Genomic DNA, 25690 nt, shown 5'->3' with positions numbered 1-25690 from the left:
ATAATGCAGTTTTAATTTTGGCATTCAAATAATTCAAAACGATAATGTATCACTTATTTTGGAAGGAAAATTTTTAATAAACATTACTTACAATTGTTTTTGGATTATTTAAATGTCAAAATAAAAAAGATGTCATTTTACATAATCCAACATAATATTAATATTTGATTGTCTACATTAATATTCTTAGTTTCTCACTAGGATTTTTTATTTTTGTAAATTAAATAAATATAAAAATTACCGAAATAAATAATTTAAAAAATATTTACCAAAATAAATACCCCTCTCTTGTCTCGTTTACACTATAAACGAGATAATTTTGCACGTATCTCATTTACAGTGTAAACAAGACATGTGTTTTTTCAATCTTTGTATATCTCGTTTACAGTGTAAACGAGATATATGTATTTATAAATAATTAAATATAATTTTTAAAAATAATAAAAAATATTAATAATATAGTTTGGAACAAACTTTTAAAAATAGAATGTTTCAGATAATAGAAAAGAGATTTTAAATAACGGAAAAGATAAACCGTCTATTTTAAATAATAGGAAAGATTAATTGTCCATTTAAACTAAATACGTTAACACGTTTATGTGAAAGCACGTAAGTGCACCGTTCCACTATTAACACGGTTATTTTTTTTAACTGTCCACTATTAATACTATTGCTTCTAACCGACAAAATTTTTAAATTTTTCATGTACTCTCTCGAGTATTAATTTTAAAATTCAAATTATATATATTTCAAATTTTGTTTGTTGCATATGAGTACATAAAAGTTTGAAATATAATTTAAATATACTCCCATACAACAAACAAAATTTAAATATATTTCAAATTTTTATATACTTTCATATAATAAACGAAAGTATATTTAAATTATATTTCAAATTTTTATTTACTCTTGTACAACAAACGAAATTTAAAATATATAATTTGAATTTAAAAATTAATACAGAGAGTACATGAAAAAAGTGGATAGTTAAAAAATGTACTTACGTGCTAAAATTATCTCTCGCGTTATCTCTTACTGTTCATGTGGGAGATAACTGTTTCAATTCTCTTTCCACGGTTTTTTTTTATTTTTTCAATTTAAATCAATCCAATTGGATCATAATTTAATTTAAAATATTTTATGTACTTTTTTAGTACTAATTGATCAAATATATTCATTTTAATCTTTTTTCTAACTTTTTTATGTACTATTTGCATACTAAAAATTTGGATTAATGATATTATTAATATTTTTTATTATTTTAATTTTTTTTTTTAAAAATACATGTATCTCCTTTACAGTGTAAATGAGATATTTATGTCGTTTACACTATAATCTCGTTTACACTCAGAAATATACACATGTGACACCTACCCCTCTTATCTCGTTTACACTGTAAATAAGATAAGAGAAATATTTATTTTGGTAAATATATTTTAAATTATTTATTTTCATAATTATTATAATTAATTTATTTATTAAAATAAAAAACTCTTTTTCACTAGCGTCTATACCTTGAAAATTATTTAAAAAACTAACGCGACTAATATAAATCATATTCATAAAATTTAAAAATTAAACAAAAATAATTAAAATTTAAAAAACTAAATTAAGACTTAATTACAAGTTTAGAACCAAATTGAGAATTATCCATTACTACTCTAGTTTGGTGTCTCTTTCACTTTCAGTCTAGAAATATTTATTTATATTTTTATCTTTCTCTATGAATAAACCAACGATAATGCAAAAAGCGAAAAAGTGAGCGGCTGAGGCATTAGGTGGGGCAGCCTTCTTCCATGGAGATCGTTGCGAGCTCTGTGAATGCTTCCTTTTCTCTCCCTTCTTCTTCTCACAACTTTTCCATTCCTCAGGTTCTTTCTCTTCGTTCTTCATAGTAATCTCTTCACTTTCATCATAACCGTAAATGCATGCATGTTTCATCCCCGCATTCTCTTTGATTCCCGAGAATTCCTGAGAAAAGAAGATTCAAATTTTGATTGCTACCCTCAAATTTAGAGTTAAATGGTCAATGATGTGCACATGAATGAAAATGTTCACTGAATTGTACTATTTGCGGGTGCTACAGCTGAACTATTTTTGTAGCTGAATTAAAATTTTAAAAAAGAAAAAGAAACGAATTTTGAATGCAACCATGTATTGTGTTTACAAATTTCATTTGAACCTATTTAGAGTTAGATTCTCAATAAATTGGTCACGGATGAATTTTTTTTACTTGAGTAGTTATTAACTGAATTGTGCTATTTGCAGGTGCCACAGTTAAAGTGTCTTTCTTTAAGAGTAATAGAATCTAGGTTTTCATTGACACAAGGGAAGAATAAGAAAGGTGTTGGTTTTACTAATAGGGATTGTGGAAATGAATACTCACTTGTTGGGGTGGCACCATGGATTAGTAGTAACAAGCTTTTTCCACGGTCCTGCTTGTTCCGATCAAGTTGGAGTTTCCTTGCCAGAAGGAGGAAACGGAAGAGTGTTATGAAGCTGAAAGATTTTTCATTTGGCTTAAAACACCATGCTTCGGTTTTATTTGTGCGGTTGGTTACCGGAGTGATGTTGGTTATGTCAATTTCTTTGGCTTCCAGCAATCCATCATGTGAGTTTGGACCTTTATTTCACCCCATGATTGATTTTCAATAGATAATAGGATAATTAAACATTTAGAATTTTCATAATCTGATTTTTTTTTCATTAATTAATCTTTTTATTTTGTTCTCCCAAGGGGCCCTGACTGAAGAGAATCTTCTCTTTTTGGAGGCATGGAGAGTAATTGACCGGGCATATATTGATAAAAGCTTTAATGGACAAAGTTGGTTTAGGTATAGAGAAGATGCTCTGCGCAAGGAACCAATGAACAATCGAGAAGAGACATGTATACATTTCACTGTCTTGTCTTTTTTTCCCCTTCAATTTGTTGCTTAAGGACAGCATACTAAAAAATATATTCCCCAAATCCATCTGCTTTCAACCTAGGGTAGTATCCATACTCGATGTAGATTATGCTTGATAGTTGAATTAGAACTATGGTTGTACTTGAAGATTCTGATCAGTTAGCTATAAAGCTGTTTGCTATGATTTTTCTTCAGGATTAAATTGAGATCTAGTGGTGCATGTTTAGTGCTGAATTGCTTATAAGTCAAATGCAGTTGTTCCTAGGTAGTCTTATATCTTTTTTGAGAAGAAAACTGGTAGCAAATGTTACATTTCATCCTGTGAGATGTAGGTTGCTTTTTCTTACCTTTTCCCTGTCTTGTGACTTTTAGATTTTCCTTTATGAGAGGATGGGGTAATATACCATATATGCCTCAGGGCATAGTTTTTAAGCATGGACATTACATAGTTTGATCCAATCCTTTCTGCATTTGCTAAACTGTATTCCTTGATGATGCATGCAAATTGTAACACCAAAGTATACACAGCTCTCTATAATTTTTCTTGCTTATATGAACAATGATAAACAACATATATTCGATCTATGTCATGCATGTCAATGAAACTAAGAGAGTAACCATGAGGTGCTGAAGATTGCTTTCACTGTTAAGAAACTTATATTTTATATTTTTAAACACAGTATCAAACTGGAGCAGATAATCACTGACTATCCCAATATTAATATCTATCTACCCAACAAAAAAAAAGGAGTCTTCCACACTGTTTCATGATAACTATATATACAATTTTGGCACATCTGAAGTTTAGTGGTCTTGCGTAATCTCAGCTATTAGTTACCTATCATCCTAGTTTAGTTTAAATTGCTAATGTTGTGTTTGCACTCAGATACGGCAATAAGAAAGATGCTAGCCACATTGGATGATCCCTTCACAAGGTTTCTGGAGCCAGAAAAGCTCAGAAGTCTGAGGGTTATGTACCTATGCTTTTTGATAATCAAATTTTACCTATATTCAATTTACCGAAACCATACACATTTTTACGCATAAATCCGAATAACTAATATTTGTCTGAAGGCAGTCTGGAACTCAAGGCGCTCTCACTGGAGTAGGCATTTCCATAGGCTACCCTACGAAAGCTGCAATGCCATCTGGTGGACTTGTTGTCATTTCAGCTTCTCCTGGCGGTCCTGCATATAGAGCTGGTGTTTCGTCGGGAGATATAATTCTGGGAATTGATGATACAAGCACAGAAAACTTGGGATTATATGATGCAGCTGAACGCCTACAGTGGGTTTTTTCCCCCTTTCATGCTGCTTGAGCTTTCAAATCGCAATATTCCTAATGGGGAAACTAGAAATTTATAATAGGAACATTTTATACAACTTGTCATTGTTGAAGAAAATGGATAGGAATGGGTTACCTCTCAAAATTTCCCAACAATTTAAAAATATAGTAATATGTTGATATAAATATTGGGACATTTATGTTATCATTTTAAATTGTTACATTTTCTGCTTGGATTCTTGTTTCCAATCTTACAAGTTACTGTTATTCTAGTTTTTTTTTTTTTTTTGTGACTGCTGTTATTCTAGTTTGAGACCTATTTATAAGGTTCTAGTTACTTCTCTCATTTATCGCCTTCAATTTATCTGTTTGATTGCCTGACTTTTTCAAGGAAATCACAGGGGACCTGAAGGAAGCTCTGTAGCTTTGACCATTCGAAGTGGTCCAGATGTAAAGCACCTATCCTTGACGTAAGTTTGTTTTCTTCCAAACAGAACTAGATTTGAAGTTTTGGCCTTGCAGACCTTCAGAGTATGTTTTTTTTTCAAGGATGGTTCGGAGACTTGCACCTTGATAATGCACCACTAGTTTAGCCACATCCACATGATTATTTTTCTATTTTCATAATGACTAGCATTATCATTACTTGATAGGGTTATGTACCTATGCTTTTTGATAATCAAATTTTATCTTATTTATAATTAAACATCTAAAACACAAGAGTTGCTCATTTCAGGAGAGAGAAAGTATCATTGAATCCAGTTACGTCGAGACTATGCAAGACACCTGCTTCAGGAAATGATTCGCCAAAAGTTGGCTATATCAAACTAACATCTTTCAACCAAAATGCTTCAAGTAAGTAGAAAATGATGGGACGCACAACTTTTCTTGATTCCATAATCATCTTTTGTTGTCTCTTTACATGCAATTTCTTTTCTCCATCATATTTTGTGATTCCATTTAGATGCTAGAGTCCTCCTGATCAACAAATCGATCTCTCACCACATTATATTTTTATCATTTCATTGATTTTCACTTTCTATTATTATGACAAAAGTTTCTGCATTTCCTCGTCCTTTTCTTTCTTTGTGGCAAATCTGTCACCCTTGCAGGTGCTATCAAGGAAGCAATCAATACATTAAGGAGTGAAAATGTTAATGCATTTGTTTTGGACCTTAGAGATAATAGGTGATTTAGCAATAAATATTTCTCATTTGCAATTGTAACAACCAGCTTTCTGAAGGGTTTCATTTATTTATATATTTGCAGTGGTGGTCTTTTCCCCGAAGGAATTGAGACTGCCAAAATTTGGTAAGTTTATCAACTAGTCACGGTTTTACGCATTGCATATATATAATGGTTGGCTAGCGATGTTTCGAAATTCAGTTCCATGGTTTTTCCATCTTTCAGAATAAAATGTTTCATGTATGTTCACCTTTCATGTCTATAACTTCATAATACTACGTTAGATTGTATTGTGTGGAATTCCTTCAATATTCTACAACAGAATACAGCTTATCTTTTTATTATATTTTTTTATTTCTTTTTCTTTCTTATTCTCAGCTTCAACTTCTAATAGATGTTATTACCAACCAGGTTGGATAAAGGTGTGATTGTGTATATTTGCGATAGTCGGGGTATCCGAGACATACTCGATACAGATGGAAGCAACGCACTAGCTATTTCAGAACCCCTAGCTGTACTGGTATGTTCCTTTTTATTCAGAATTCTAAATTTGTCACTTGCTTGTACGGTAAGAATGAGTGATCACCGATCTTGAGATCGTACCAGGTGAATAAGGGAACTGCAAGTGCAAGCGAAATCTTAGCCGGTGCATTGAAAGATAACAAAAGGGCGATATTGTTTGGAGAACCAACATTTGGAAAAGGGTACTTACTTATGGTTTGGTTCAATTCAAACAAATTAAAGAAAAGGGAAACTCTTGCTTCCTCTAAACTTTGGCTCGCGCACACTTTACACTTTAAACATTCAGAATGCAAATGGCATCCTGAAGGTGTCAAATGATGCAAAAAAGGCCTTATGTTAACCCTTGTTTTTTTTTTCAAAATTATCTTTTACATGTGTTTTCTTGACAACATTACTCCTTAATAAAAGGGTAATTTTGGTACAGGTGGTCATAAATGCACCATCTGATACTTCGGGGTGTCAAATTGCATATTTTGATTGTTTAGAATGTAAAATGCACACTAGCTAGGTCCAATTTTTTCCTTAAAACAATGTTACATCCGTAACATGAGCTATACACATTTATGCAGGAAGATCCAATCAGTTTTTGAGCTATCAGATGGCTCCGGACTAGTTGTTACAGTTGCTCGATATGAGACACCTGCACACATAGACATCGACAAGGTATGTTCTTAGCCCTCTGCCACCCACGACTGGCTTGTGTCACTTACTAACAGCGACGCCCTGCGTTTGAATTGTAGGTTGGTGTCATCCCTGACCATCCTCTACCAACATCATTTCCTAAGGATGAAGATGCATTTTGCAACTGCCTTCAGGATCCTGCATCTTCTTGCCATGTCAACAGGGTTCAACTATTTTCAAGATGAGGCTCATTTTATTTTATTTTCTTCTTAATTTCGTGTATTAATTCTTTACCATAACATTATGTTGTTAGGTCTCGTTAATCAAGAGAAGGGACATTCTTGCCTCAAATATATTTGAGAAATGCTAGAGGACCATCAGAATTTATTGTTTTTAACCATCAGTTAGCAATCAATGTTTAAAAGTATGGGATAAAATATAGTTAGATTACTAAACAAAAAAAACTAGACTAAGAATTGAGTTAATGACTAAGTAATGGCCAAAAATAATAAATTTTGATGCTCCCCTAGCATTTCTCTATTAAAGATAAGTTTTATTCCAGAATTAATGATCATGTATTAATTATGTATTGTTGTAGTCACCAAAAAAATTATGTATTGTTGTAAAATGAATAAATAAGGAAGATATAATAAATATAAAATAAAAAAATATAAATATATTTAGTATTAATGTTTACCAATATAATTATCTTGATATAATAGAAATGATTTATATATATATTACTAATATAAGTAGTATCGTATGTAAAAGAGAGAGAGAAGAGTATAAAAGAAAGAATTTTATTGATTGTTGTGTGTTATTCTTCATATCAGACTCTTTATTTATAGGCATACAAAAGTTAAAGTTTCAAATGTAATTAACTTCAGTCTTCCGTTTCAAATGTAATTAACTTCAGTCTTCCTTTGATAGTCTGAACTTTTCACTTGGAAAAGTTAGCCGCCCAAACATTAATAGGCATCTATCTCATGCATCTTTATCACAACACTTCTCCTTAAATGACCATTTAGGAATATGCCTCATTAAAATCTTACTAAAGAAAAACCCAATGAAAAAAAAAAACTTTAGTGAAGAAAAAAGAATACATTATCCTTTGTGATGGGAACTATCTCGTTAAAAACCTTGTTAAGAAAAATCCAATGGGAAAAAACCTGACCAAGGAAAAAAGAGTACAATATCTGCTTCTTGTTAACATTATTTAATATCTCGAAATCGGCGTATCCTAATCTGATGTACCAATCTTTCAAAAGAAGATTTTGGGAGTGACTTTGTAAATAAATCTGTCAGATTATCACTTGAGCGGATTTGTTGGACATCAATTGTCTCTTGATTTTGAAGATCACGAGTTAAGAAGAATTTGGGAGAAATATGCTTTGTTCTGTCACCTTTGATGTATCTACCCTTAAGTTCAGCAATGCATACTGTGTTATCTTCAAACATGATAGTTGGAGCTATCTTATGATCAATCAGTCCACATGATGACAGAATATATTGGATCAAACTCCTGAGTCAAAAACACTTGCGACTTGCTTCATGTATCGCTAGTATTTTAGCATGATTAGAGGAGGTTGTTGCTATTGTCTGTTTCGTGGACCTCCATGATATAGCTGTATCACCATATGTGAACAGGTATCCTGTTTGAGATCTCCCTTTATGTGGATCAGACAAGTATCATACATCTGCATAGCCAACTAGTTGTGACTTTGATCAATAGGGATAAAACAATCCCGTATCAACCGTTCCATGACGATATTGAAAAATTTGTTTGATTCCATTCCAATGTCTTCTGATTTGAGAGGAATTATACCTTGTTAGTAAATTCACCGCAAATGATATGTCAGGTCGTGTATTATTAGCAAGATACATTAGCGCTCCAATGACACTACGATAGGGTATTTCAAAACTAAGGATATCTTCATTTTCTTCCTTAGGACGGAATTGATTCTTTTCCACATCCAAAGGCCTTTACAATCATTGGGGTACTTAATGGATGTGATTTATTCATATAAAATATTTTCAAGATCTTTTCTGTGTATGTTGTTTGATGAATAAAAATCTCATTTTTTTGTATGTTCGATCTGCAGGCCAAGACAAATATTAGTCTTTCCAAGATCTTTCATCTCAAACTCTTCTTTTAGAGCTTTTATAATTGTTGGAATCTTTTCAAGAGTTCTAATGATATTTAAATCATTAACGTACATAGCAATTATAATGAATCCAGATGCAGATTTCTTTATGAAAACACATGGGCAGATATCATCATTCTTAAATCCATTTGTGGCCAGATACTCAGTAAGACGATTATACTACATTCGTCTAAATTGCTTTAGACCATATAAAGATCTTTGTAATTTGATTGAGTATAACCCATGTGAATATTCATTGGATGATTTAGATATCTTTAATTCTTCAGGGACTTTCATATAGATATCACGATCTAATGATCCGTATAAGTAGGCGGTTACCACATCCATTAAATGCATATGTAGTTCATGATATACGGATAAAATGACCAAATAATGCAATGTTATTGTATCCATTATAGGGAAATATGTTTCTTCATAATCTATACCGGGTCTTTGTGAAAAACCTTGTGCCACAAGTCGAGTTTTATAGCGTACAAATTTATTTTTCTCATTTCGTTTTCTCACAAATACCCATTTGTATCCACCAGGTTTTACATCTTCTGGTGTACGGATTACATGTCCAAAGACTTCACGTTGCAAGTGAGTCTAGCTCAACTTTCATAGTTTCTTCCCATTTTGGCCAATCATTTCTTTGTCGGCATTCTTCGACTGATCTTGACTCAAGATCCTTACTTTCATGCATGATATTTAATGCCACATTATATGTAAATATTTCATTAATAATTGTCTTATTTTGATCCCATTTTTCTCTTGTAAACACATAATTTATCGAGATCTCATCATTTTCACAATTTTCAGGTACGTGAACGTCTTCTGGCGTTAAAATTATATCAGAATTTTAGACAACTGCAGGTGTCTTTACTATGTCTTTTTCAATAGGAATAGCATTTACTTCTTTTCTTTTTCGAGGATTTTTGTCTTTAGAACCAACCGATCTACCACGCTTCTGGCGTGAATTTGTTTCAGTGGCCACTTGTCCAACTGGGACATCAATTCGAATTGGGACATTTTTCGCTAGTATATAAGATTTTGTTATCCATATTGTATCATAAAATGCATCAAGCAATTTATTTGTTATTCTTTGCAAATGTATAATCTTTTGAACTTCTAGTTCACATTACCCTGATCGATGATCTAATTGCATCAAGGATGATGCATTCCAGTTAAGTTCCTTTCCAAGAAGGTTATTTCCCCCTCCCCCAATATTGAAAATTTTGATTCATCAAAATGACAATTTGCAAATCGGGCTTTAAATACATCCCAGTTTGTATCTTAAGATACCTTACTATAAAGAGAGAATCATATCCAACATATATCCCCAATTTTCTTTGGGGTCCCATTTTGGTGCGAGAAGGTGGTGTAATGGGAACGTATATTGCACACCCAAATATCCTTAAATGGGAAATATTTGGCTGCTAGCCAAAAGCTAATTGCATAGGAGAGAATTGATGGTAACTTGTTGGCCTCAAATGAATAAGTGCTGCCGCATGTAAAATAACATGCCCCAAACCGAGGTTGGGAGATTTGTTCTCATAAGTAAGGGTCTAGCAATTAACTGGAGGCGTTTAATAAGTGATTCTGCTAACCCATTTTGTGTGTGAACATGAGCTACTGGATGTTCATCACTTATTCCATTAGCTATACAACAAGTATCAAAAGGCTTGAGAAGTTAATTCACCAGCATTATCAAGACGAATTATTTTGATTGGATTTTCTGGAAACTGTGATTTTAATTGAATAATTTGAGCAAGTAATCTCGCAAACGTCAGGTTGCGAGAAGACAATAAGCACACATGTGACCATCTCGAAGATGCGTCTATTAGGACCATAAAATATCTAAAAGATCCACATGGTGGATGAATAGGTCCACATATATCGCCTTGAATCATTTCTGAGAATTTAGGGGACTCAAATTCAATCTTTACTGGTGATGGCCTTAAAATTAACTTTCACTAAGAACATGCAGCACAACAAAATTCACTAGATATAAGAATCTTCTAATTCTTTAGTGAATATCCATGGGAGTTTTCAATAATTCTCCTCATCATGGTTAGGTCTAGCAGCATGGACCCTATCCGCGAGTACCCAACCCGATCCAACCCGATCAGGTAAGGTTGCCAACCCGATCCGCTGTGGGTAGGGTTGGGCGCGGAGCGGGTAGGGTGCGGGTTGAGCCTCAACCCTACCCGCCCTACCCATAGGGGTGGCAACTTAATATTTGATGGTTATGTTGTGTATGAGATACTTGTGTTATTTGTGGGATAATTTGTATTGTTTGAATACTTGTGTTATTTGAATGCTCATGGGATAACTTGTATTATTTGATGGTTATGTTGTGTATGAGATACTTGTGTCATTATAATATTTCTTTTTGTCAACCCGCGGATAGGGTCGGATACCCGCGGGTTGAGTGCGGGTAGGGTTAAGGTTGGGTATTTCTCAACCCGCGGATAGGGTAGGATTGAGTTTTGGTTAAAAGCTCAACCCGCGGGTAAAGTTAGGGTTGAGTTCAAACCCTACCCTACCCTATCCGTTGCCACCTCTAATCATGGTTGTTCTCAAATGACCCAATCAATCATGTCAAGTTATGAATTCATTTAGGATAGTAAACTTCTGGTTTACAATGGCATGTGATTCAATTGCACTAATTTTGATATAATACAACCCAGATGAAAGTGAGGGTAACTTTTCTAATATAACTTTTTTATTTAAATAATGAGTTGTGATACATAAGTACTCATGATTTTCCTCATTCATTGTTTCAATATGATATCCATTTCGGCGAATATCTTTGAAACTCAATAAGTTCTTTAGAGACTTAGTAGACAATAGTGTATTATTTATTATAAATTTTGTTCCTCCAGGAAACAAAATTATAGCTCTTCCGGAGCCTTCTATCACATTGCCTGAGACAATAATAGTATTAACATATTCTTCTTTTGGCATAAGATGGGTAAAATATATATTACTTTTGAGAATGGTGTGCGAACTTGCATTATCCGCAAGGCAAACATCTTCATTATATATCATTGCCATTTTCTTCAAAGACAAATAATAATAATAAAATGAGTAGAAGTATATGCGCATAAAATTATTTTCTTGATTGAAAATATTTTTTTAAGAAGTATAGTATATACTAAAAATTTTATTATTATTATTTTAGAACTTGGCACATTTAATAATTTTAAAATTCATAAATATTTTATTATACATTATACTTGAAATACATATGCATAGAAAATAAAACTTAACAATAAGTTTCTTACATTATTTATTTACATAAATATTTAACAATCTCACATATTAAATTATTCCAACATTGATCAAATGACCAATATTTCTTTCAGGATCCTCAAAGAAATCAGATACATTATAATGAGTGGTGTAATTTTCAGCATCATTCGAAACAAAATTTGTTTCTTTTCCTTTGTCATTCTTTTTCAAAGATGCTTGATAAAGATCGACTAGGTAACTTAGTGTATGACAAGTACGCGACCAATGGCCCTTTCAACCATAACGGAAACATTTATCCTCTTCTGATTTATTTTGCTCAGTGTTTCTTTCTTTATCCTATTTATGGTGAGATCCTTTCTTGTGAACATAATTCTTCTTCCTTCCATAATTTTTTTTGTTACTAAAACATTTCCATTTACATCGTCTGGGATAATGATTTGCCACATTTGTTTCAGAAAATGGGACGGCACCAGCTGGGCGCGCTTCATGATTTTTTAAAAGCAACTCATTGTTGCGTTCAACAACAAGAAGGCAAAAAATTAACTCAGAATATTTTTTAAATCCTTTTTCTCGATACTGCTGCTGCAAGAGCACATTCGAGGCATGGAAGGTTAAGAAAGTTTTTTCTAACATATCATTATCAGTTATCTTTTCCTACATAATTTCATTCATAAGGTGATTCGAAACATTGTTGAATTATATTCGTTTATGAATTTAAAATCATGTAGACGCAAGTCCATTCTTATCGGGTTTGAGGAAATATCACTGTCTTTTGATGATTATACCTTTCTTCAAGGTTTTTTCACAGATCTGCAAGATCTTTTAATGTGAGATAATCATTTTTCAATCCTTCGTCAAGATGACAATGAAGGAAGATAATGACTTTGGCTTTATCCTTCTGGGATGTATTATTTTCAGCCTTAATGGTATCTCCAAGATCCATTGAATCAAGATGGATTTCAGCATCTAGTATCCATGATAAATAGTTGTTTCCAGATATATCAAGAGCATTAAATTCAAGATGAGAGAGTTTCGACATAATAAAAATTTGTTACTTGAGTCTTCCTAAAATTTGATCAGAGTCTCGTGCTAATAACGTATTGTAAAATAAACAAATAAATAAGGAAGGGGTAATAAATATAAAATAAAGAAGTATAATTAGATAACTCTAGTAGTAATATTCACCACAATTACTATCTCAATATAATAGGGATGATTAATATATTTACTAATATATTATAAACATAAGTCCTACGGATAGATAGAGAAAAGAGAGAATTATTGTAATGTATAGAGGAAGGAAAGAATGTTTTATTATTACTCTTTGTTGTTTTAGACATTCACTTCCTCTATTTATACATACAAAAGTTATTCCTTTTCAACCATCATTAAATTCATTCTCCTTGATATCTTCAACCTTCAATAAATTCATTCTCCCTTGATATCTTCAGCCTTCAATATTGTAAAATATGAACCGCCCATATTAATGGACATCCATCATACTTACCATAACATGTATGACTAATTAATCGGTGTGCTAAGTTTTTAGGAGTTAACCCCCACTTTGGTCCCTGAGATTGGTGAATTGCACTGATTTAGTCCTCTAGATTCCAATTGCACTAAATTAGTCCCCCATATTCGAAAAAATGCACCGTGTTAGTCCTTCTCCCAATTTCTGTCACCGGAGTACTGACGCCGTCAGTGACGTGGGCAATTCTTGCCACGCTGGACCTAGCAACGGTTAGATGACATGGCAATAAATTTGATTAGCTCCAATTTAGTCCTTGTCCCCTTTTATAACCAAAATTTCTGCCATAATTTCTTCCTCTTCTTCTTCTACCCATTTTTTCTGGTTCTTCGTCTTCTTCCTCGCTGTGCAGCTTTCTAGGTTTAGGATCATGGGTGCAAGTGGGAGCCAGAGTTCCATGCGGTCAAACAAAAGGATCTCCAGAGGAATCAATAGAGCATCGAGTATTCCAGAGTGGTATGGGTGTCGCTGCCGCCCTGTTCTCCGGTGGTCCACAACAGAGGCTAACCCTGACAAGCCATTCTTTGGGTATCCTAACTACAATGTCAGTGAAAAGAGGTGGTGTGGTTTGTTTGTCTGGGATGACATTGGGGAAGAAGACATCGGTGGAAGGATGACTGCTACCGAGAATGTTGATGAACTGAGGGTCAATTTGGCTTGGAGAATTGGAAAGTTAGAAACTGAAGTTAGGACCCATAAATTGTACATGTTATTGTTGTCTCTGTTTATAATGTTTGTTGTTGTTTTCATGTTGGTATTTAAGGTTTGAGGATGATTATGTTTTCATGTGATTAGGGTTATTGTAAAGTAGACAAAAGAAAAAGTGTCATTGTGAATTGTTGAAGTTGGTAGTCTTGCTATAAACATAAACCAAGAACTCTGTTTTTGTCATCCAACAAAATGATGGAAAAAATATTGTAAAAAAAGAACCTGTAGTAGCATAATTAAAGGTAGAATAATTTGTCATAATAATAATAAGATGCTAACATAACAATGAGTTTCCAGCATGAGTATTAACAAGAAAAACACGTGCCATATCAGTGACACCTCCCCAACCAAATTAAAAGCTAGTTCTTAATTCAAAATACACCAATAACAAGGATAGAGAGTGCCATCAACCTTACAATGTTTTCAAATATAACAATTGGTCTACTGTCATATACTGAAGCAAAAAAAAACAAGAGTATGATTCACAAAAAGATTCCTAATTCAACTACATCTTCATTTCTTCTTCCTTGGGGGCTTGAAGTCGGACGTTGGGACAAATTTCAAGAAGCTGGCCAGTCTGAAAGATGTGGCTGAGCTTGTTCCTTGCAGTGGATCCATGGTGACCAATCCTAATGGTGGTGAGGACTTCCTTTTGGTCTACAACTTGGATGGCCTCAGAGGTAGTGCCTATTCCAATAAAATAATATCCAAAATGAGGCTAATTGTGCACAATAATTTGAAATGTGGTCTGATAGACTAAATGATTTACCTCTTGAGACTCTTGTGCATCTGAGAAGTTGGGTTGAGAAATGTCAATCTCAACTTCTTGGACATCAACGGGCTGGGGTGCAGGATCTGGAGGAGGTTGACTTGTGGGTGCATCTTGATTCGCACAAGGTGGATGAACATCTATAGCTTCTGGTGTGACAGTATTCGAATCAACAGTTGATCCTGATGCTGCATTTCCTTGTGGATTGGATTTAGTCTTAGCAGCAGCGGCAGCTGCAGCTGCACCAGCAACAGCAGCGGCAACATCAGGTGCTCTCTTTTTTGGGCAACCCCTCTTTGTGTGCCCCTTCTGTAGGCAATATCTGCAAGTAAATGGCTTCAGTTGTCTTTTTAAGACTCTAGTAGGCTTAGATTTTTTGCTTCCTCCACTGTCCTCGTCTGCATCCTTTCTTCTTTTCTTTGTGAGTGGTCCAGTCTTTTTCTTGGTCTTTGGTGCTTGTGGTCTGTTGGACTCGGATTTCTCCCAAAGATGTTGTCCAGGTAAGGGATTTATGTAATCGGTATAAGTGTCTCTATATGTGTCCATGGTGAGCCACTTATGACAGAAATCTTCAGCTCTCCTGTTCACCCTTGCAAGAGCCGCACAAGCATGCACACAAGGCATTCCTAAGGAAAACAACAAACAAAGATATCATTAAAGTATTTAATTATTCCGAAGAAAACAGATGTGAATCCTAGCTAATTACTTGTTAACATCCAGAACTGACATGTGCACAACCGCTTGCCCAAGTCCATCCACCACCATGTTTGTTGGATACCCATGCACTTCAAACTTCTCATACTCATCATCTCTAGTCCAGATTGACAACCAATTTTTAGAATCTTTTCTGATCTTGTCCAGTCTACTTTGAACAATTGGTGGAAGCTTCCCTACATGGTGGCCAACTTAACCTTGTTTTTAGCTATCGTTCTCATCGCGAATATTCTGACCTCCTCAAGTAGAGCAATTATTGGCTTGGCCCTTGATTTTTTAATTCTTGCATTAAAGACCTCGCATGCATTATTGCATATGTTGTCAAGCTTTGGGCTATGACTGAATGCTAACTTCGTCCATGACTCTCTAGGCCACTTGTTCAGGTAATTCCATGCATCTTCATTAATTTTCTTAATCTTGTTCATATTATATGAGAAGTCTTGATATGTGGTTGACCTTGCGCATTCCCAGAGTAAGCCCCTTAACTCTAGATCTTTCCACTACTTGTTAAAGTTTTTCCATAGGTGCCACAAGCAGAACCTATGGTGGACATGCGGCATGACCTCCTGGACAGCAGAGATAAAGCCTTGCATGCGAAGACAACAACTTATTTCACTTTTGTCGTGATACATAATAGTCCCTCAGATACAATTAATGAACCCATAATAGTCCCTAACATTTGTTTAATAAATACATAATAGTCCCCTACCTTCAAATTGTTCTCTATTTTGGTCCCTATATTACACTCCTAATAATGACAATCCCATACAAAAAATTCCAACCAGAAGGCAAGTCCTATTCAGACCAATCAACAAGTATAAAACCATACAAGAAATCAACAAGTTCATTTACACTATTTATAATCCAGAATCCATTTAGATTATTTACCAACAAGAAATCATACAAGAAATCAACAAGTTCATTTACACTATTTACCATGGAAGGAAATAAAGATAATGAATGAGTATATCTTTTGCATGTCACTCATAAAGCACCATTTGTTTTCTTTATAGTCTCCGAGGTCCTCGTGGAGCCACTCCAGAAACCACTTCCGATTCTCCGTATTCTCCATATATGTGATGATTTGCGTCTTGGCCCACTGCGGATAAAATCTTGCCTCCAATCTGTGTTTTGAGGAATGCCCCGTCTAATCCAATCAATCGCCTACAACCTGCCTTAAATCCATTCTTGCAACCACTAAGACAAAAATACATCTTCTGAAATACCACTGTACCATCTGGTTGTGGAATGGTGCCAATTCTTACTGTTGATCCCGGATTACACTTTAGAAGTGTTTTATCATAGTCACTCACTATTGCATATTGGGCCTTCTCATCTATGTATACTACAGCTCTAGCATTTGCCAATGCTCTAGAAATTGAATTTCTATTCAACACCAGGTCACACTTAGACTTGAAGTACACAGCTGTCTCATATTGTCTAAAGTTAGGATACTTCCTAACTTTCTTCACTAACTTGTTAGTCAACCAATTCCTATTCGCAGCTTTGTTGGTGGCTTCTCTAGGACATGTGTGGTCGTCTTTGAATGTTTTAATCTGCCAACATGTTTCCTCATGATCCCTTGAGGCATAAACTACCCATTTGCATTCCTCAACCTTGCACATAGCCCTACATCTAACAGCATCATTCTTAATAAATTGAATCCGTCTACCTTCTTGAATTGTAAACTCGCTCACTGCCTCTCTGAATTCATACTTGTATTAAACTTCATTCCTACCTCAAGTTTCAAATCACCAAATCGAATACCATCTCTAAATACTGGAAAAACATCATCAGGATCTTCTTCTGAAAATTCATCTTCTGAAGGGGGAGGAGTCTTGAGCTCCTCGGAGTGCCAGGAGTTGGCTCCATCAGACTTTGCACCTAGGTCCAAAGCGTTGTCAAGTTCTTCATCTCCTGTGACAGGGACTCATAAGAAATTTAAGTCCACCTCGCACTCCTCATCATCCACCACCAATGCATCATCATCATTAATTAACTTCCTTTTAGACTTTGCAAAAAGCCTCTGCAGGTGCATGGCTCAACTTAAAGTTTCTTGCCTTGCCTTTATTAATTTTTCCATCTGTGTCATCACCACTTGAGCTATCATCTCCTCCAGGTTCATATGAACTATCCTCTATGGTGTGTTCATCTTCAGAAGAAGACAACATTACAACTTGTTTTTTCTTGAGACTTTGATGGACTTGCCTCACCCTTGAAGCAGACCTTGTGCAATAGGCTTTGGTTTTGTAACTGGGCTTCGAGCTTCTCTTGGGCTTGGAAGAAGATGTACTGTTGGGTTTTGGCTTTGAGATTGCATTTTCCTTGGGTTTAGTCTTTGGGCAAATTGGAGGAGTCTTCCTGTTAGGCTTTATAGTAGTAGCTTGATTAGCATTATTGTTGGTAATGGGTTCCTTGATGTGGGATGTTGGGTTATTAGCACCAGGATCTGTTGGTTCTGTGTTGTTGGGTGGTGAGGTGTTATCAGCCAGGGTAGTGGGCTTATTGCATTCATTGGGATTAGAATTGGATGTGGTTCAGGGTTCATTGTTGTCAGACAGGGGGTAGGTAGCTTGTTCATGGATCTTGCTTGCTAGGGGTTCATTGCCAGGCATTGTTACATATTTCTCGTTAGGCTTGGCAGGACTATCTTTTTTGGGTTCATCATGCTCATCTTCAACATACAGAACAATCTCCTTCCCCTCTAGAAATTCTGGTGATGACACTGCATGCTCAAAGTAAATATCAACTAGTCCATCATTTTCTTGAGCCATGAAACACATCTCTCTTAATTCATCATCAGAATTCAGAGCTCTTAAACCACTGTCTAAACTCCTCCTAGGAACATGCCACCAACATTCTTCTATCTTATCATATCCTAGTTCTTTATAATAATTCCTCACCCAAAATATATCCAAAGTATCTTGATCAATGTCACCAACACATGCCTTCTTATCAGGGGAATAAATAGTTATCCCATTCTCATCTTTCTGAAACTTTTCCCTATGGTGGAACATAATATCTAACTGCACATCCATCTGCATGGTTCAAAAGAATTTATTTTCATCAACAGTAACACACACTGATATCTTTAAGACAGTTTTCATCAATAACATTCATAAAAGCCATTGAAAATATCATAAAAAAAAAAACATGATCACTCATGCGAAGGTGCTGATTCTTCCACCATCGGAACAGAGCATAAAAAGAAACCCCTAAATACAGTCCCACAAAACATCAAAACAAAACCCTAGCACAAAATCAGTTTCAAAACTTATGAACCGACAATATACAAAACACTTAACCATGATCAACAAACATCACAACATTCCATTAAATTTGAAAGAAAAAAAAAGTATCATCATCACTAACCTCAGTGACGAGACAAAAGATCCTTGTAGTGGCAAACGAACTCTTCCGACAACTGCACAGCAAACGTCGTGTTCCAATGGTCTCGAGAAATCCTATTGCAGCTACCTATTGCTATTTTGGGTCACTCATGGAAGAGAAACTTTTTTTCTCTGCGTCACTCATGGAGAAGTAGAAGACGAAAAGTAGAAACAAAAAAGGGTGACTAACGTTTTATTTCCCATCACATACAAACGATGTCGTTCAAATGAGTGTTTAGCGCCAAATTAGAAACGACGTCGTTTCATTCTGTCCAGCGTGGCAAGAACTGGCCACGTCACTGACGACGTCAGTGCTCCGGTGACAGAAATTGGGAAAAGAATTAACGTGGTGCATTTTTTCAAATCTGAGAGACTAATTTAGTGCAATTGGAATCTTGAAGACTAAATCAGTGCAACTCACCAATCTCAGAGACCAAAATGGGGCTTAACTCAAGTTTTTGGTCTACCATCGAAGCATCAAGCTATTTTGTCACTAATTAGAAACATTGACTCAAAATTTTAAGGCTTTTTCACTCTCAACACTTGGTTGAGAGATAAAACATACATTATTAATATTTTAGAATTATTTCGTTTGAAATTAACGCACAACATAATACTAAGTGCTCAAAAGTGTTTCACTGGCAACACCAACCAACCACAGGAGAAACCAAAAAATTACTCTTACGATCACAGGCCATAATTCTCTGAAACTAATTCTTTTAAAAATATCCACGCACAACTTCAAACAAACCTGCTTCAAACTAGCTTATAACAAGTGAATTTACCTATGACCAAAAAAAGAAAAACAATTGACTTTCCCAGCACTACCATTTCAGCATTGAACATTGTGGCTCTTTTTCTCTCTCTGTTTTTTTTTTAAAAAAATCTAGCATCGTTCTTTATCTTATAAAAATCAAACATTGAACAGTATCGTTTAATTTAATAACTTAAAAGGTCACAATAATAAAACACTACTCCGAAATTCGCCTACATAGTTGCCTACACCGTTAGTGTGTGTATAAGGTAAACTTTCACAACCCTCTGTAATAGGAACATACAAAGCTTAGTAAAACAGTAATGATGTGACCAACCTAAACATTTGATCATATCATACATCTAACGGAGCAAAGGGCATTTAATTTTGTCTGGTGTGTGTAAATCAAAGATTCATCATGTCCTTGCTCCCACCAACGAAAATTATTACAATGGTAAATCAATAACGCCTTGTCCTCCTTTACCGTAAACACGAGTGATGATAATCCGTTAATCTCTGATATTGAGCACTAGTATGGCCTGTATCGAGTAGGTCTTCTAAACCTTGGGACCCTTCTGCATGTTCAAATGATTTGATCAATCATATGATGTAATGTTCAACACTTTTATCACAAAAATTTCAGATTTCGAAAACTGAACAACACCAGAGTTATCATTAGATGTATTACTGTCGGGCGTCAAACACACAAATTTATTTATTTCTCAGTAATATCAGGCTATAGATGTAAAAGACCATTTCAACCGAAACGTACTTTCACTTTGTAAGTCACCAAAATGTACACAGCTCATGGAAGAACATACGAAAGAAGCAACAAATCAAAGGCATATTTTCTACATTCTTCAGTTTATGATTATAGCTTACCCATAACCATATGGTGGATAGAATGGAGCAGGCATGAAAGGCCTCCTGGATCGGAAACCCCCAGGTCGTCTTCCAAAATACTGTTTCATCCCAGGAACATTTGTACGCTTAGCAGACACCTGAACAGAAAAGCAGAATTCAAGAACAAGTATAATCAAATGGAAGGGGGAGGGGAGAAACTAAGTAAACTTGCACAAATTATCTGATAATGAAGACCTTCAGTTGTCGACCATGCAATTCTGATTCATTTAACAGGAGAGCATTCTGAACAGCATCTATCTCAACGAACTCTACATAAGCAAATCCTTTTGGCTGCCCAAATTTGTCTGTCAATATTGTAACTCTGTTCACAGTTCCACACGACTGAAAATGCTGTTGAACTTCTTCAGGTGTGCATGCATAGTCAACCTGAATCATAATTTGGAAACCATTTAATCATTATGAAATTCAGTTGGATGCTTACAATGTTATAATGAAACTAGATGCTTGATGAGAAACAATTCAACAAACTTGACTGTCAATACTCAAGGGGTGCAAGAGCTTGTCATAGTCATCAAAACACATCAATACGAATATGATATAGAACAGCAAGAGAATCAAGAAAATCTTTATACAACATACTAATATAGAAAGCTCCTTTTCATTTATTCCCCAGCTCTTCAATTCTTCACAATAGGACAAATGTACAAAAAATTTACCAAAAAGATTATGTAAAATAGCCAAGAGATTCCCATTCGCAACACAAACTCAAACATTGTCGAAATTGAAGAATCTATCAAAAGACCAAGCAGTAATATCATAAAAACCAAATTTCATGTTCGGTTTAGTTTATGGAATTCCAAAACTTTGAGCAAAAGCTAGAAGTGGACTGGGGCTACATAAACCTACATACAGCTAAAATGCTAAATCAGTTTACTTGTGCACATGGTCTACTTCACAAGTACAGATGTAAAATAAAATACATAACAGTATCAAGTCACCACACATCACACAGCAGTATGGAATAAAAATAAGGACATACAGAATAAAGATATGCAAACCTCACATTACCAACATAGATTGATCGAGAATCCACTTCCTCCTTTTCAGCTTGACTTGCAGAAGATCCAGTTGAATCTGCAAATCAAAATAGAATAAAAATGTCATTTGCAGAAAGATGCTAATATTATTATTAGAAGTCTCGAATATATGGAAAAATTTAAATTCAAAGTCCAGCCATAGAGATGAAAAATTGAACATTATACTACCAATCACCTATACTATATAATTCTAAAACAGATGGCTGGCATCTTACACATGTTGAAATGTACAAGAAATGAATGATTAATTCAACGATGCAGCTTAACAGATAGCGAAAATCATTTTTTTACCAAGTCGAGAAATGCCTAATTTATAGTATAACTATAAAACCATTCAGTGCATCTTCCATTCAACCAAGCCCCAGTATTCACTTTCCCATCTCCATTATCTATATTAATTACTAATGGATTTCTCGTCAAGCTATTTATTGCATCTCCTGTCCCAATCTCTGCCAGAACAGTGAACAGGTTTTCTTGAACATATGTTCTACAGTGTGGTTAGGGTTTGATTTCTAGTCTCCGTGTGCCTTGTCAATGTAGATATTGAATAAGCAGACGAAAATGACAGTGTATTCATAGACCAAACTAAGATAGAGCTGATATTGTTTGCTTTCATTTCCCACGAAAAAAATAGATTAGTTTCATCCGCTAAAGTATGATGAAAGTCAAAGAATAATTTTCAAAGAAAAAGTTATTGCTGAATCTTCCGCAAATTGTAGCTGACCCCACCTAGCAAAATGAAGCTCAGTTATTGAATTTTTTTTGCAACTCATAACAGGATACATCTAGGATATAACAAAAAGAAGGGGAAGAAAATATCTGAGTGATATCTGTATTCAGTGAGCAAAATTCAGCTCGATCATACAGAAACCCCAGCTACTTGAAGGAGTTTGTTATTGCCAGAAGAAAAAAGAAGATAAATGGCAGAAACATCCCACCTATTTGTCTCTTTTTACTTCCCTATCCAAAATCCATGTGTTCATCGTAACTTAAATACACTGGTTTCATCCGTTTCAAAACATCACAAATGCTAATCATGCAATAGATGCTATATAAAGTTATCGTTATCCCCCACAAATTTTGCGCAACAGGTGACTTGGCACCCATTACACCAACTATAGACTCAAATCCATTCTCACTTCCCCAATCATAAAATTAAGATAGCCCAAAAACCAATTTGCAACGGAATTTTAAGACTTAAAGAGTGTGCAATCATAAATGCTTCATGTGAGAAGCAAAACTAAACTCATACAGTTAAATATATAGTTGGATCTACCGTCTATATACAGTTCAAGCAATCAATAAAGCAAGCAAACAACATAACCCTATGCAACGTTCTCAACAACCAAAACAGCAATTAAATTAAAATTAAACGATAAAATGAAATAAATCAACATAAATAAATCAAAATCAGATTTTAGGGGGGAAAAAAAGGAACCTTGAACAGCGCCCATCTCTTTCTCGACCTTGGCCTGCATTTCACGTAGGGCGCTAGCTTCTTCCTCAATCTCCTTCAGCCTCTTCTTCATGTCCTCCAAGTCCTGCTGTTCAACCAAAAGAACATCCAGAACCAGATTCAGAATCAGAGAGATAACACTGAATAATTAAAAAAGGAAACCTAGGAAAGAGAAAAAGAAGAACCTAGAAAGCAACGGAAGAATGATACAAGGAAAGAACGAACCTTGTTAGCGTGAGAGGAGGCATGGTGGTTGTTGTCATGGTCGTCGTCGTGTTCCTGAAGGTCGGCGTCGGCGTCCATGTCAGCTTCGTCGGGGATGTCGGCACCGTACACTTCGTGTTCTTCCTGCTCCATTCTCTCTCTCTCTCTCTCTGAGATTCGGTGAATATAATTATTTTAATTTTGATTTTGATGGATGAATTGAAAGAAAGCTGAGAAACAGTGAGATAGGGTTGATCTGAGTTTTTTGGTAGGGAAAGGGGAGGGAGGCACTGATTTAGTGATTTATTATTTTTTGTAAAAAAAAAAAAAAAATTTCCTTTCTTTGTCACATGACAAAAGTCATAGGGATTATTAGGGTTAGGGAGGAGGGGGAACCGGGGAAGAGAAGCCCAAGGTCAAATAAGGAATATGGTTTTTTCAAAAAAAAAAAAAACGTTTCAGGATTTTATAAATAAAAACAAACATTGATTAAATCATCTTGTAAGATTTATGAAGATTTATTGAAACAAATACACAATCAAATCATTTTAGTAATTAAGTTTAACCAAATTATAAATTTAGGAAACAATCTCTTCTAATTTTTCTTCCAAAAGAAAATGAATTTGCTTTGAGTGGAAAGAGAGACTCCATAACTATTTAAAAACACAATTCTAAATCTTAAAAGATATTGTAAAGATAATGAAAATAACTTCGCATATATCCCTATATGGATCCAATTGTGGAAACTATCATAGCATTATAAAAGAAAGATTTTGGGGATAAGAGTATGTGAAGCAATTAGAGAAATTTTGGATATAGACCTGTTTACTATGAGAAACCAGAAGAATCGTATCATTAAGATTTGGGTTATGATGGACGTGACAAATTCACTTCGTTGAATTCTAAAAATTTCAAGAAGTAATAACAAGGTAATTGAAGTGCAGCTCAAATATGAAATGATAAAAATTTTTTGTCATTGTTGTAGAAGTATTGGGCATGAATTAAGGGCATGTGGGAGGTATTTGGAGGATACGGAGGTTGGGAATGTTGGGGAGGATGAATGAGCAAAAAAGAAATCAGTCCATAAATTAAAAAAGTAAGGCTGACAAAGATGTCCAGAGATCAACGAGACCACCAATCCCGGTTTAATTTGCCTGATACCTGCTTTTGCTAATCTTTTGGTACAAGATGACAATTCACTGGTAAAGAAAACCGAAAAAAATTCAAAATGGCCAAAATAGAGAGGTTCAGGCAGAGGAAAGCAAACATAAGGAAGCATGAGGATAGAGATAGACGAGGCTGGTTAGAATCATCAAGGAATAGAGATACCTGCTTTTGCTAATCTTTTGGTACAAGATGACAATTCGCTGGTAAAGAAAACCAAAAAAATTCAAAATGGCCAAAATAGAGAGGTTCAGGCAGAGGAAAGCAAACATAAGGAAGCATGAGGATAGAGATAGACGAGGTTAGTTAGAATCATCAAGGAATAGAGGAACCATTTCAGTTATCCAGCTTCGCTGGTACCTTCTCATTAGGCGTTGCGGAAGAACCGGAGAGAGAAAAAAGGGGATGAAAAAATAGAACATAAAGCAAATGGCAAGGAAGAAACTCTTGGCAAAAGCAATAACGAGAGTGAAAAGACGTTTAGAAGAAAATGGAGATAGTACTGTACCTAAAAAACAGTGCCAGGAGAGATTAAAAGTTGCTAAAAAGGAAGAGGGTGCCATCTTGCATTGGCACCTCAAGAGGCATGAAAATGTCTGTGTGGAATTGTCAGAGTTTGAAAAAATTTCTGACAATTCACATGAAAGGAATTATTAAATCACATTCCCTCGAGATGTTGTTCCTTTGTTAGACAAAAAAACAACTCGAAGGTAAAGGAGGTGCTTTGGAAAACTGGCTTTTAGTTGGTATTTACTGTTGATCCTATAGGTCAATCAGGAGGTTTAGTAGTAGCTTGGAAGGAGTTCTTAGATGTGCAGAGACTCAATTATGAATACTATTTAATTCATTTCACAATAAGTCATGAACAGTAGAGTAAAAAATAGAAGATCATGGGGTTTATTTGTACTAAGAAGAGGCAGAAAGAGGGAAATAGTTCTCAAGAATACTACACCTAATTAATGAAAGGAAGAGACACGAAGATGATAGTGATGGAAGATTTCAATACAAGTAAAGCTCATTATGAAAAGGAAGGAGGTAGGGAGAAGTCAGCTTCATCAATAGCCAGCTTCAATGACTTTATGGATTCTAGAAGGCAAGTGGATTTGGGATTTGATGGAGAGATTTT

General features: G+C 34.8%; 3 protein-coding genes across 4 annotated transcripts; 1 reads left to right on the top strand and 2 right to left on the bottom strand.

Moving 5' to 3' along the window:
* The first annotated feature begins 1686 nt into the window (after positions 1-1686).
* On the top strand, positions 1687-6869 carry LOC112777237 (carboxyl-terminal-processing peptidase 2, chloroplastic). Its single transcript, XM_025821569.2, has 13 exons — positions 1687-1871; positions 2269-2611; positions 2738-2887; positions 3793-3875; positions 3985-4193; positions 4592-4660; positions 4927-5045; positions 5303-5378; positions 5460-5501; positions 5787-5895; positions 5982-6079; positions 6467-6560; positions 6638-6869. The coding sequence occupies exons 1-13, from the start codon at positions 1797-1799 to the stop codon at positions 6761-6763; spliced, it is 1593 nt and encodes a 530-aa protein (XP_025677354.1). The 5' UTR covers positions 1687-1796; the 3' UTR covers positions 6764-6869.
* A 7524-nt stretch (positions 6870-14393) lies between these two features.
* On the bottom strand, positions 14394-15651 carry LOC140182459 (uncharacterized). The gene is made up of 2 exons (XM_072228767.1): positions 14923-15651; positions 14394-14840 (listed from the first exon to the last, which is right to left on the bottom strand). The coding sequence occupies exons 1-2, from the start codon at positions 15544-15546 to the stop codon at positions 14811-14813; spliced, it is 654 nt and encodes a 217-aa protein (XP_072084868.1). The 5' UTR covers positions 15547-15651; the 3' UTR covers positions 14394-14810.
* A 4294-nt stretch (positions 15652-19945) lies between these two features.
* Positions 19946-23884, bottom strand: LOC112776391 (polyadenylate-binding protein 1). Of its 2 annotated transcripts, none has more exons than XM_025820543.3 (6): positions 23422-23884; positions 23179-23284; positions 21707-21777; positions 20878-21069; positions 20662-20780; positions 19946-20354 (listed from the first exon to the last, which is right to left on the bottom strand). In XM_025820543.3, exons 1-6 carry the CDS (start codon positions 23551-23553, stop codon positions 20309-20311), a joined length of 666 nt encoding a protein of 221 aa, XP_025676328.1. In that variant the 5' UTR covers positions 23554-23884; the 3' UTR covers positions 19946-20308. The 2 variants fall into 2 exon arrangements, with proteins under 2 accessions (XP_025676328.1, XP_025676329.1); XM_025820544.3 differs by having other exon boundaries at positions 23179-23281; positions 23422-23871.
* Between the last annotated feature and the right edge of the window lie 1806 nt (positions 23885-25690).

The sequence above is a fragment of the Arachis hypogaea genome, chromosome 19 (genome assembly GCF_003086295.3).
Source record: "Arachis hypogaea cultivar Tifrunner chromosome 19, arahy.Tifrunner.gnm2.J5K5, whole genome shotgun sequence".
Lineage (NCBI taxonomy): Eukaryota > Viridiplantae > Streptophyta > Magnoliopsida > Fabales > Fabaceae > Arachis > Arachis hypogaea.
The sequence above is the reverse complement of the archived record's forward strand: the minus strand, read 5'-3'. Positions and strand labels throughout refer to the sequence as shown.